The sequence below is a fragment of the Melanotaenia boesemani genome, chromosome 4 (genome assembly GCF_017639745.1).
Source record: "Melanotaenia boesemani isolate fMelBoe1 chromosome 4, fMelBoe1.pri, whole genome shotgun sequence".
NCBI classification, from domain to species: Eukaryota; Metazoa; Chordata; class Actinopteri; order Atheriniformes; family Melanotaeniidae; genus Melanotaenia; species Melanotaenia boesemani.
This window is the reverse complement of record NC_055685.1, coordinates 11,764,565-11,777,036: the sequence shown is the minus strand read 5'-3', so window position 1 is coordinate 11,777,036 and position 12,472 is coordinate 11,764,565. Positions and strand designations below refer to the sequence as shown.

At 38.1% G+C, this 12,472-nt stretch overlaps 1 protein-coding gene across 1 annotated transcript; it reads right to left on the bottom strand.

The window, feature by feature from the left end:
• Positions 1-1,314: 1,314 nt before the first annotated feature.
• Positions 1,315-12,043, bottom strand: rbpja (recombination signal binding protein for immunoglobulin kappa J region a). Its single transcript, XM_041984077.1, has 11 exons — positions 11,874-12,043; positions 11,055-11,093; positions 10,844-10,939; positions 10,584-10,749; positions 8,428-8,602; positions 8,183-8,320; positions 7,984-8,096; positions 7,727-7,867; positions 5,258-5,413; positions 5,027-5,130; positions 1,315-4,940 (listed from the first exon to the last, which is right to left on the bottom strand). Exons 1-11 carry the CDS (start codon positions 11,891-11,893, stop codon positions 4,619-4,621), a joined length of 1,470 nt encoding a protein of 489 aa, XP_041840011.1. The 5' UTR covers positions 11,894-12,043; the 3' UTR covers positions 1,315-4,618.
• Between the last annotated feature and the right edge of the window lie 429 nt (positions 12,044-12,472).

Here is a 12,472-nt window from a genome sequence, read left to right as displayed (position 1 = left end):
GCTATAAGAAATCAACTGAAAAAGAAAAAAGTCAAACAAAAACTAACACCCAAACGGAATAAAACAGGGTTACGGTGGACTAAAGGAAAGCAGTCGTGGATTTTGCACAATTGGTTGAAAGGGATGAATCATAAATCTGCACTGGACAAGGAGATGATATAGAATAGTTGTTGTAGCTGTATAAAGATAACAACTTTTAACAATGACTGATTATCCCTTTATTGGGCAGATAATTATTTTTCAACACTTCATTGGACACACAAAAAGCCTCTGCAAGCTAGTCCATGAAATCATAGAACCACATCACTCATCACAGATCAGACCACATCCCAGATCTGTCTCTGGCATACAAATTTGAGAAAAGTGTTACGTCTGTATAATTTTAAATTCTTGTAATATCCTGCACTAGTATAACACTATTTTCTATGGTTTAAATTTTAAATTTCTAAATGTTTCAATGGGTACCAGATAAAGGGTTATATAGGGTTGCTGACATGCTGAAAAAAGATTTGGTGATGCTGAGGTCATTTTTCAGGATGATATGAATCTTAGAGTAAAGAACATTACAACTCTCTTCAATTAAAGGACATAGTATTTCAGAAAACTGCTGATCTGCATTGAAAGAGTCAGGATTTTAATCAGATTCCAAATTTATGGTGGTTTTCTAAAAAGTCATCAATAACAAGGCTCCATCCTGCAGAGCTGATCGATCAGTAGCTGCTGGATAAAATAATCTCAGACATTAATTAGGAATGACACACCAACGGCATCCTGGTTGAAAAGCTCCGAACTAAGTCTGAACCAAATGTGAACTGAGGATGCAATTGTTCTGCCCAAGTATTAAAACTGTGTTATCTTCCTAGCAAGGCCAAGTTCGGTTTTCCCATGAGAAAAATGAGCTCACACACTATACTCACACACAGAAACCGCTACAATGTAAGATTCACAGAATATGCTTGCAAAGGTCTTAGGAAGAAAACAATTAGAACTATGACACTATGATCTTTATTTTTTTTTACTAATAGCTATATAAAAATTAAAATAATGTTTTTGTTAGTAAAGTCCATGCTGTAAAGAGTTTAAGCCCATAAAAGCCAGAGGAGGTACCTGCCACTTTATTAGGTCCACCTCACTAGGACCAGCTTGGACCCCCTTTTCCCTTCAGAACTGTCTTAATTCAACAAGATGCTGGAAACATTCCTCAGAGATTTTGCTTCATATTGACATGATAGCATCACAGTTGCTGCAGATTTTTCAGCTCTGTCACATCCATGATGAGAATTTCCTGTTCCACCACATCCCATCTCGTGACTGTGGAGGCCATTGGAAGTACAAGGATCTATTTCCAATATCTTGGTGGCATGAGGAAAGTTTACCCAGCACTGGACTGGTGGTCCACTGGTGGTGATAATATAATGACTGATCCGTGCATAAATGACACCAAAGGTTACAAGGGTAATCCAAAGGCGGGAGAAAACATCTGTCTCATTCCTCTACTAAAAAAGAAAAAAACTAACAATGAAGCATTTTAACAAATGGAAAATGTTGCAGTGAACTCATTGTCATGTTCAAGAAACCAGTTGTTGATATGAGCTTTGTGACATGGTGCATTATCCTGCTAGAAGTAGCCATCAGAAGATGCTACACTGTGGTCATAAAGGGATGGACATGGTCAGTAACAATACTCAGCTGGGGGGTTAAAATGACGCTTAATCGGAGCTAAGATGCCCAAATTATCCAAAGAAAATATTTCCGACACCATAACATCACAACCAGTAGTTTGTACTGTTACTGGATGGGTCCATGCTTTCACGTTGGTCACACCAAATTCTGACCCGACCATCTGAATGTCGCAGCTTAAATCAAGACTTATCAGATCAGACATTTTTTCTGTCTTCTATTTATCAATTTTGGTGAGTGTGTGTGAACTGTAGCATCTTAACTGACAGTAATGGCACCTAGTGTGGTGTTCTGAGTCAATGTGTGGTGCATTCAGAGATGGTAATAGCAAACCTGGGTTGGGACCAGTGGTTATTTGGGTTCCTGTTGCCTTTCTATCATCTCCAACTACTCATCCTGGCCATGTCTACTTGTCTAAATGTATTCTGTTGGTATGTGATTGGCTAATTAGCTATTTGTGTTAGTAAGCATTTTGACAGGTATAACTAATAAAGTGGATGGTGAGTGTATAATATTTTTTATTTATTGTTCATGATTCCATAATTTCTTCTTACACTTGATCATAAGAAAAGTACTATTTTATCAACTTTTGTTGTTTTACAAAAGATGTTCAGTTATTAAATGTGTTGCATTTCTTTTCATCTTAAACAAATTTTTTAAAAGTTGAATAAATATCCTACAAGTGTGGTCATTTTTAGCGGAGGCTGTTTAACGTTGACGTTTAACAGGATACCTTAAAGGTATTACGCTTATTTTAAGCTCAATAAGTGATGATTTACTAAAGAAACTGTTTCAGTGTAACACACCACGTGGAAAAGATGATCCTTCTCTCATGCTATTTAAGGAAAGAGTATACGAGAGGAAAGTTTATTCCATAAACACAAGAGCAGTGAAGCTGTCAATATGACGACGTGACGAGGTTGTTTTAGCTCAAACTTCACTTCAAAGCAGCTAATCTTTGCATCACACCAGGCTGGAAGATGCTGTGTGTACATGAGTATGAGCAAAACCTGACTGGGACTCGATGTGTAAACAGTACGTCCATCACTATGAAAAACGTGATGACCTGCTGTTTACATTTCTGATCAAAATAAGTGATGATGTGCTGGGATAATTCCAGACAAATGCTGAGAATTAATGGAGAATGTGCTGCTAGACTTTTCATACAGGGCTTGATGTTTGCCACAAATATGTCTGCTTGAATATTATGTAAATATTTAGCTACCAAACCATAAATGTACTTCTCAGTGGAGCAGACACACAAATGTGATCCAGAAGTGCACAGTCTTCAACCAGTAACAGTGCATCCTTTCTCTGTTTTTAAAAGAAATTACCTAAAATATCCAAATCTGCATAAAAAAAATGTTTTTCCCATATTCCTTTTTTCATAAAATCTCATAAAATCTTGAGAAGGAAACTGCACTACAGGGTTATTTCCTTACCCACTATATACATATTACCTGTGCCAAGATTTAAAATCATTTACTGAACATTTAACAACTAAAAAAAACTAAACAACAACAAAAAAAAAAACAGGATGTAAATCACAACTTTAGAAGAAAATCATACAGCAGTAGATACTCTAATCAGCTGTGCTGGTAAGAGCATCTTCTTTGTGTGTTTTAAGTTTAATCAAAATTCAACTCGAGGTTCCTCATCACAAGCAACTCAAAAAGCAGCTGCAATGGTGCATTAAACCAAATTCTACTATATTTGCATTCAAGAGTCAGTAAAATATTACATAAATGAGAACTCAGACGGTCTGAGTAGCTCTGAACCAAGGCAAATACAGTATTAAAGCTCTTCTTCCAAAACACAGACGAGCTCAACAGAAAACTAAGAGCCCTTTAAATTGTCTACTTACATGCTTCAATATGAATATTACATAGAAATAAATTACATTTTACAGATCAGACAGTCTGACCCACTTTTTTGTGTCGGACTTGTTTTAATGGTCAGAATCCCTGGTACTTTTGTTTTAAGGCTTCACTTTTGTGAGAAAAACTGCAGTGTGTATGAGTATGTTGGGACTTGAGTGTGCACAAAAAGCACAGGGAATAAAATATGAGATTTGTATTACAAATGATCTAACACACTGTCTATTTGATATGAGCACATATTAACCGGTCAGTGGGCCAAAACAATAAAACTAGAAGCTTTTTAACTGAAGGCAGACATGTGAATGTTTTCATTATCTAAAGTGCCTCATTAAAGACTGATTGATTTTTAAAAGATCATTCAGGGGAATAAGTTTGCTTCAAAAAAAGTTGATAATAGCTGAGAAGATGCACTCAGACTATTTGAGAAATGTTAAAAGCCATCTTTAACTCAGGAAAAAAAAAAAAAAAAAAAAAAAGAATGTGAAACTTCTGGAAAACAATATGAAATAAGTACGCGGTATCATATGAAAAATGTCAAGATGTACCTCGTCTGAAGCTTATAAAATATAATAGGAATAAAATAATACAATAAAATTACTTGGTCCGTAAAAACTTACTCTTACAAATCTTCCCTTGTTCAAAACAGTCGAATCAACAAGTTTCTCAGTATATGATCTTAGAGGTAAAAAAAAAAAAAAAAAGGAGACTGAAGTTAGCTTTCATACACACAGGTATATAAAAATGAAATTTTACAGATCCCATTGTGAGTTAGATGACTTAGAGCTTAGACATCAGGCCCCCTGGATGGGACTCGTAGCATGTCCACGACCATCCACAAGATGGTGCTAAAGTACAGAGTTATTTATCACTGGATAGTCTGAAATGGTTTGTTTTTTGTTGTTGTTTTAAGCTCTTAAGCATTGCTCATGACTTCACAGTTGATGTAATGAAGAGCTTTGGGGCTTCTGTACAGTCCCTCACAGGTCCATGACCTTCTTTGGAGTCATTGTGCACATTTTTCCAGTCATTCACAGCACACACACAAGCAAAAGGGATCACTATGACAGCACCGACATGCCCGAGTCACTACTGCTGTAGACCCTGTGGTTATCCCCAAGGCCGCTAAACAAAGATGAAGGCGAAGACGAAGATGCCGGTGATGATGAAGACGTGCTATGTGATCGCAGGATGGTGCCGGCAGCACTGCAGTGAGGTCGGGGCCCTGGCTCCGGGGTGTAGGTGAAAGTCAAGGCCGTAGCGTAGATAATTCCATCATTCCGAACAAGTGTGACGGGGACCTGAACGGGCTGTCGCACCCAGCGCCACCCCTCCCTGAAGGCAGAGATATCCGGCACCACACACAGGACGCTCTCCCCACACCTAAAGGATGAGACGAGGCTTTTACTGTTTACAGCATAACGCAGCAAGATGTGCACACAGATTTAAACATTCACAGCCTCCCGTACCTGTACATGGTATCTGCTTCCACATCTCCAAACCACACTCGGAGGTTAGGGGTGAAGTTGTGTCCGGTCAGCTCCAACATGGCCACGTCTCCTCCACCGTTTAACTTCATACGGAGAAACAAAAACCATTCAATGGCTTTAAAAGATTCTTAAAGTTTGAGTGAAAACTTTAACAGAGTGTAATTAAGAGTTTGACATGCTGAATAATAACAAGCTTATTTTCTCCAGAACCTGCAGACTTTCCACCACGGGGACGGGCGTGACTGGAGTGGGGACTGGGCCCATGCCCTCATAAAAGGTGTACTCCGCCTTGTCAGTGCTAATGATGGTCCAGGAAGCCCCATCGTTAATTATCTCCTTATTTGTCTCTTTGGAGCATGGTGTTGCCTGAAGAGAAATAAAACCAACTTAGAAATGATTTTTGCTTCTAATCAGGCAAACAGCCTTGAGGAAGCTCCCAGCAGACAGAGCTTGATAACGATGAAGGTAAACACTTGTCTTTTGCCTCTGATTGCTCACGTATTACATCGTGAACCATTTATTCTCTAGAAAGCTTAATATTCTGATGTTACTGACAGGGACACCAGAGCTTTATCTGCAGTAGCAATTGCATGCATGAATAAAAATACAAAATATCACGTTTCACAATAATGTTTAATGGATTCATAGATTCACTTTCTAGCAAGATATATAAAGAAAGATGCATTTTGGTTACAAATTTAGCTATGCCTCATGATTTTTTTGCAGGGGTTAAAATAAATTAGAAAACATTATTTCATGCTTTTTTTAAAAACTCTCTTAACTGAATATAAGTACATATGCAAACTCACACACTTGGCATGATGCTCACATGGTTCACGTGTATCTACTACCCAGAATTAATTTTCTCTTACACTGAAAAAGACATTTATATGTGAACAGAAACAGTCAGACAATCTCTTAACGATCAATCAGGACAATAAATAAAAATTAAACAAATGTCATAATAAATAAGCAAAGTAAGACTGGGGCAGCTGGCTGTTTTCTTGACCTGGTCATGTCAGCAAAAAATGCAGGAACTTTGTTTTAGCAGGTTTGTTATCCAGTTTAAAAAGAAAACACACCTTGAAAAAGCTTTGCCCTCTCCAAGGCCAATCAGGAGCGGGTACTTCGAAAGTCACTCTTCCCAAACGGGAACCTTTAAACATCGATCTAACTTCTTATCTTGTTATTTACACTTAAGGTAAAATCTGTCAGGTAGCCTACTAAATGTTTAGCAAGTCAAAAATTTTGTCTTAATTTGTTTAGTTTTGTTCTCGATGAAAGAATACCAGAAGGAACTCACCATCTGTGGAAAGCAAACCCAATCCAGAGACCCCACAACCCAAAGGACCCCAAGGATCTATCACCAACATCCTTGTACCGATCACAAACGAGGACCCTCAGATATTCTTCTGACAAGTGGTTATAATGCATAAATACCAAAGGTAATCCAAAGGGGTGAGAAGACATCTGACTCATTCCTCTACTAAGAAAGAAAGAGCTGACACGGAAGCATTGAAAGAAAATTGCACAGAGAGGTAACCATGGTAACCACAGTAACCAAACCATGTCTGGACAATCTGAGAGAACAGAACACCACCACATTAACGATGTTTCTGTGTTCATTTCAGGCATACAAGGTAAAAAACTAACACATATCTGATTATATCTGAGAAAAAGGCTTGCTTCCTCTTTTGTTATTCAAGACACTAAACTGTTTAAATCACATTTGCCAACAGTACATCTCTGGATACCCCACATTTGCCAAAATCACATTTCCTTCCCTTGTTTCTCTTTCAACAAACAAAACATTGTATGTTGGAAGTGTCTGCTCGATTTCTGCCCCATTAAATAAAAGATTTTCCTTCTTTGTCTTTAAGGTGAAAGAGAAAGTTCTTTATTTGTGCAGGCATGCTGCTGCATGGGTGCGTCTGTCATTCGGCCAACCAGTCTGTTCACCTGCTTATCAGTGAAAGTAAAGCGAATACCTGCGGTTGTTGCCTCTCATGCGAAAAGAATGTTATTTACAACTGGTGTAGTTACAGCTAAGGCTAGGTATCACCGCTAATTTTCTCAATCAATTCGATTAATTTCACAACTTCCTGATTCCAGTCGATTTAGAGTGAATCTGATTCACATCCATGTCGATTCATTTACAGATATTTATGTAACAGCATGATTTTTCTTGGATACTAAAGACATTCTCATAATTATTTTTATAAAACAATTAGTTCTTTTACATGACCATCGAAGTCAAATATCTGGGAGTAATGTGATTACTGTAATAGTCTAATATGACGCATTTACATGCACTTCTGAAATACTATACTTAAAAGATTATTATCTACATTTACTAGTCCATTATCATATTTATTTTGGAAGACATAAGTGCGTGGTGATGTCACTTCCTGTCACTTTTAAACATTATCTCGGTGAGAGAAGCTGACTTAGTGGAAGCAACACAGGAAACCTTTTAACTGCATGCATATGCTAAGATCTTGTCAAGCATCGTTAAGTCTTATATACAGTATTAAAACTGTATGAATGACTATAGGATTAATTCAATTTGATTCAATTCAAATCAATGAATCAAGTTTTTTTAAACCCAACTCTAGTTACAACAACTTAAACTAACTTCAAATAAACTTTAAAGCTGCATTGGTGTGTAAATATTTGCACCTGGAACTGGATGATCCTCTCCTGTGAAAGACAGAGATACATCCTGTCCGTATCCTTCAGGTAGAAGGCACACTTATGGAGCTGGGACACGGGGTCATCTGCATCCATTAATGTTGCTTGTTTGTCCACTTTGCGAATGATCTGGGGACATGAGGCAAACGCAGCTGTTGTAAAAACAGACTCCATGTATGCACGGTGACACAAGGCAAAAATCAAACTTGTATTTCTGTACGGTGATCATGTGACACCTCACGTACCAGTCTGGGCAGAGCCATGCCAGTAACAGAACAGACCAATTTTACCGTCTGGCCGTAGTGAATGTAGCCATCTCTAACAGCAAACTCCTCCCCTTCTGACTCATCGTCATCCACTAAACACAGCAAAAATATTTAAAATATTTACTAATTACAGATAAGAGGTGGGGCCTACACAAGATAAACCCAAGCTGTGACTCACAGAGGTGGATGAAGAAGGCGCCCCACTGTTGGGAACTGGCATGAAAGTTCCCCCCCTCCACATGAAGATAACGAGTACTGACAGTCTGGGATCGCAGCCGGTTGAACAAGGCCACCTTAGTCCCAGATGCTATACACACTGAGGAGAGACGAAGACCAAAGTGAAACCTAAACTCCTCTTGAAATCAAAATCAGAGTGTGGTAAAAACAACATTTAGTTGTGTGCTGACACATCTAGAAACTCACAGTCTGCATTTTTCAGGGACTGTTTCTTCTTGGAGGGCTTGGAGATGACTTTGATCCTCTTGCTGAGGAAAACTCCAATGTTGGAGCTGTTTCCATATAACATCTTCACTGACAGCATGAAGTGCTTCCTCTTGTCCGAGTCACTGATGTACAGCGTCTTGGCTGTGCAGAAGTTCTACCACAGGGAAAATATGGATTAAAGGGTTTTGCATGTGGATGTGTTTAGTTTTCCTGCCCCACTTTTACATCTTTCAGAATGTGTTTGTTAAGAAGAAACTTGCTGCATATTATACTTTTCTATAAATATACACAACTGCACAAAAGTTTTGAGCCACTTTATATTGTGTTTTTCCAGGAAAACAGGAAAAAAGATGCAGTGATTTAATGAAACATGCAAATATGAATGGAAATACAGCATATAGGCCAAAGCCAGAGTTTGCACAATTTCAATTATCTTGAAAGCAAATACTTGGTAATCAACAGCTTCAGTAAAAAATAGTGCGTCTAACGTCTCACAGGTTTAGATGAATGACTTTAATTATCTCTCTGAATGTCTGTCTATTCATACCCTCCTTACCTGAGCTCAAAGAAAATAACAGTGGCCAAGGATACATGACGGTTTTTAATTCTGAATTATTCAGAATTAAATATTTCGGAATTAAAATATTCTCATTCATGTTTACATGGAAATAGTCATTCCGAACTCAGGTTTACATGGAAAAAAAATCGTCTTTATTCAATTCCGCTTTAAATCTGGGGGTTGGGAAGGGTTCTGACTGGACAGGGGGCGGACGTGATGTATTTATGTTTACCAGAAAAAAAACTAACTGTAGTTCCTGCTTCTTTTCGTTTTGTCTACAACATGGAAGACCACATAATAACAACCATTTTCACTTTGATTTTGATTCTAGTTTTAAAGTAGTAGTTTGACACTAGCGTACAACTTCACCTTCATCAGGTGAGGAGGAGAAGGGAAATAAGAGTAAAGTACCGTCGCGACAGGTCAACAGAACGAGCATGCGCAGAATGACCAAAATTAATTTAAAGCAGAATAAACGTTTACATGATCGAGGATTTTTTATTCAGTTCGGATTTAAAATCAGAATAAATCAGCCACTTAAATTTCGTATTTAAGTTCATTAAATTCGGAATTAGGTGTTTATAAGGTCTCTTAAAGAGGCTTTAACTTTTATTCTGAATTAAAGGGGAATTAAAACTCATGTAAATGTAGCCATTGTGATAAAAAGCTCAGAGAAGGGGTGGATCTTCACTTCTGATTGGCTCTGGTTCAGAGCTGTACATCGTGCTGTGTGTATGGAAAAGAACGACGCAGACGGGAAACGCAGAAACTGGAATCAATTGTACAACGTGGAATATCCTGGAATTTGCTCAGTTGAGACTGTTATATACTATCCCCACAAATTTAAGAGTTTTTCATTATTTCTGAGCAAAATGAACCAGAAAAGCTGGATGAGAGTTTAATGTGTTTTGACCGCTGCAGTTCAGTGAAGCTAACACTTTAAGTTTATTTTTTAATTTTTTTCTTTATTTTTTACTTAACATTCATGCTGCAAATAAGGACGAGCATTTGTGTTTTTAGCCAGATCATCAGTTTTATCAGAGTTTCTTTTTACAGCTTTTGAACTTCATTTGTCAAGATCTGGAGGTTTTATGACCATGTGATAACGTGTAGATGGTTGGTGAGAGGATGCTGGATGAATTCTGGATTATGATCTAGAACATGGTAGAGATGATGCACATAAAAGTACATTACATGCTGCATTTGCTGACTCTTGGACATTTGATGTTTACCCAAAGGAAGGTCAGTTAACACCAAAAATTTGTAAGCATTGACTTGCAGTAAAATTGGGAAAATTTCAGGTATTTTCTTCTTTAATTCTTGTAAGACTATGTTATCTTTGGTCATTTTTGTAGCTGCAGCTAAAGAAATGTGATCAAGAAATTCCCCTGAAATTGATCTGGTGCAAGGACTGGACTGAAAGTAAACGGAAAATGCAGCTGATGTGCAGAGAAAAACTTTAAAAGACCTTCAGAAAGTCTCAAACTGTTGGTCAATACCAGCTTTAAAGATAAGAACATCTGGCTCTTTGGATGGCTTCTGCATGGTACTGTTTATAGAATAAATTACCACCCACCTTTCCTTCCAGATGGAGTTGCTGCATCTCTTGCTCACTGTTGCCTATCCCAATGAATGCACATGGCTGAGCCTCCTGCTCAGTGCAACCCTCCTTCTCCATTTTCTCCAGCTTCTTCTGCCATCCAGTGCCCATCAGATACACACATGGCGGAGGACAGAAAAATCTAATTGACACAATTAGAAGTTTAAAAAAAATCTATAATGAGTAGAATTTATTTCCATGTCAACAAATACTCAGGGACATAATTACACACAAACCTTTTTTCATTGCCATACGACTTCTGCGCAACTTTTGCATGCAGTATGAGCACCGTTTGATCGTCTTTTTCCCTCATGTAATTCCTCATAGCCTCCCTGAAATGAGAGGGAAAGGAGTTAACATCTCAGCAGCACTGAACCTCATCCACCAAAACTGATAAAGCTTTAAATTGTCTGTACTCAGAAGGACTTGTTTTGGTTTCTTCTCTACCTTGTTAAACGCTGAGGCTGAGGTCGCTCCCCAAACTTCCTGCAAAACAAAAGCAATAAATGCAAGGTTTCAGTGCAGGGTTACTATAACAGAAATAAAAACAACTTAAGTTGCTACAGTAAAGGTGAAAAAAGTGTGGTAACACGTGTAGGGCATGTTAGTGCAAGTGTTTCTGTGACTCAATGAGCTGAAATACACTGAAAGCTGCTTTCTAGGAATTTTTTTTTCTGGAATGGGGCGACTGCAGAGCTATATTGTATTTGTAAATATACAATAAATAAAAGAAAAATACTTTATTTTATGGTCTCAACAGAAAACTTGGATGTGACAGTGTCAGTGGACTAAACATTAAGAAGTGTTTAATATTGATATATAGGTATATGAACAATTCTCTTTAAAAGAACTTAATTTTGTATGCTTAAGATGGGAATCGTGGATTGATCTGGTTAAAAGTTCTTTTTTGCCAGTTAAATCAAATTTATATCCGTCAATGTTGCATTTTGCAACGTTTTAAATGATATTACATCACTACTCCACATTTAAACAGTCATTACTTATTTTACAAAAACTGTCTAAGATGAAAATATAAACACTATAACTGACAAATAGTTTCTTAAATAATTTAAACTTATTTGTTGCGAGACAAATGGCTGAGAAATTAAGCAACAGTACGAAAAAGACTTTGACCAAACTGAACCTGCATTGAGCCGCAAAGTATGACTGTGCATGTTTAACACCCAAAACTATCAAAACCTAGATGGCAATACTTTACCACATGAGAACCAAACATTACATTACGCTTTAAGTTTTAGCACTTACCCCGTAACAACGGGCGCCATCTTCCAAAAAAACTAACCCCCCACCCCCCGAAAAAGAAAGTCCCAACAATCGCGAGATCCCTCCCCCAACCTTTACCAAAGCCAACCGCACAACAGGCGACGCAGACTGGAAGGAAAAGATGTGAGGGACTGGGGCGGGGGTGTGGAGGGGTGGTTGACGGGGAAAAGGGATGAGAATTGGGGAGGGGCAACAAGCAGAGCACACGCCACAACAACAGGCGTGGGAAAGTTCTAAAGTCGCGCGAGAAAGTAAAAACTCTCATAGTAGACATGAATGAAGATGACCTGCTAATATCGCGAGATCAAGAAGCACCTTCAAAACTAGCTTCCCCCCCCCTTTTTTTTCTGGCAGGGTACTACACTGTAACTTGATTCCCACGCTTTACTGAGCTTTATGGGAGACTACACTTTACACTAAAGGGAAGAGCTGAAAACTCAAGTAGAACCTTAAGCAGTAAACTACAGCACTGAACATATACACTTAAATTAATCATCTACATGGCCTTTCTAGCACAAGAAATTATTCTCAGGGTACACTAATCAGCTGGCCTCTGTTTTCACAAACCTGATAGAAAGTAA

Coding starts and splice junctions, on each gene's coding strand:
- rbpja (XM_041984077.1), bottom strand. CDS start 11,893: ATGGCGCCCGTTGTTACGGG. Junction 11,094..11,873: donor ATGGCGCCCGTTGTTACGGG/GTAAGTGCTAAA, acceptor TTTGTTTTGCAG/GAAGTTTGGGGAGCGACCTC. Junction 10,940..11,054: donor CAGCCTCAGCGTTTAACAAG/GTAGAGAAGAAA, acceptor CTCTCATTTCAG/GGAGGCTATGAGGAATTACA.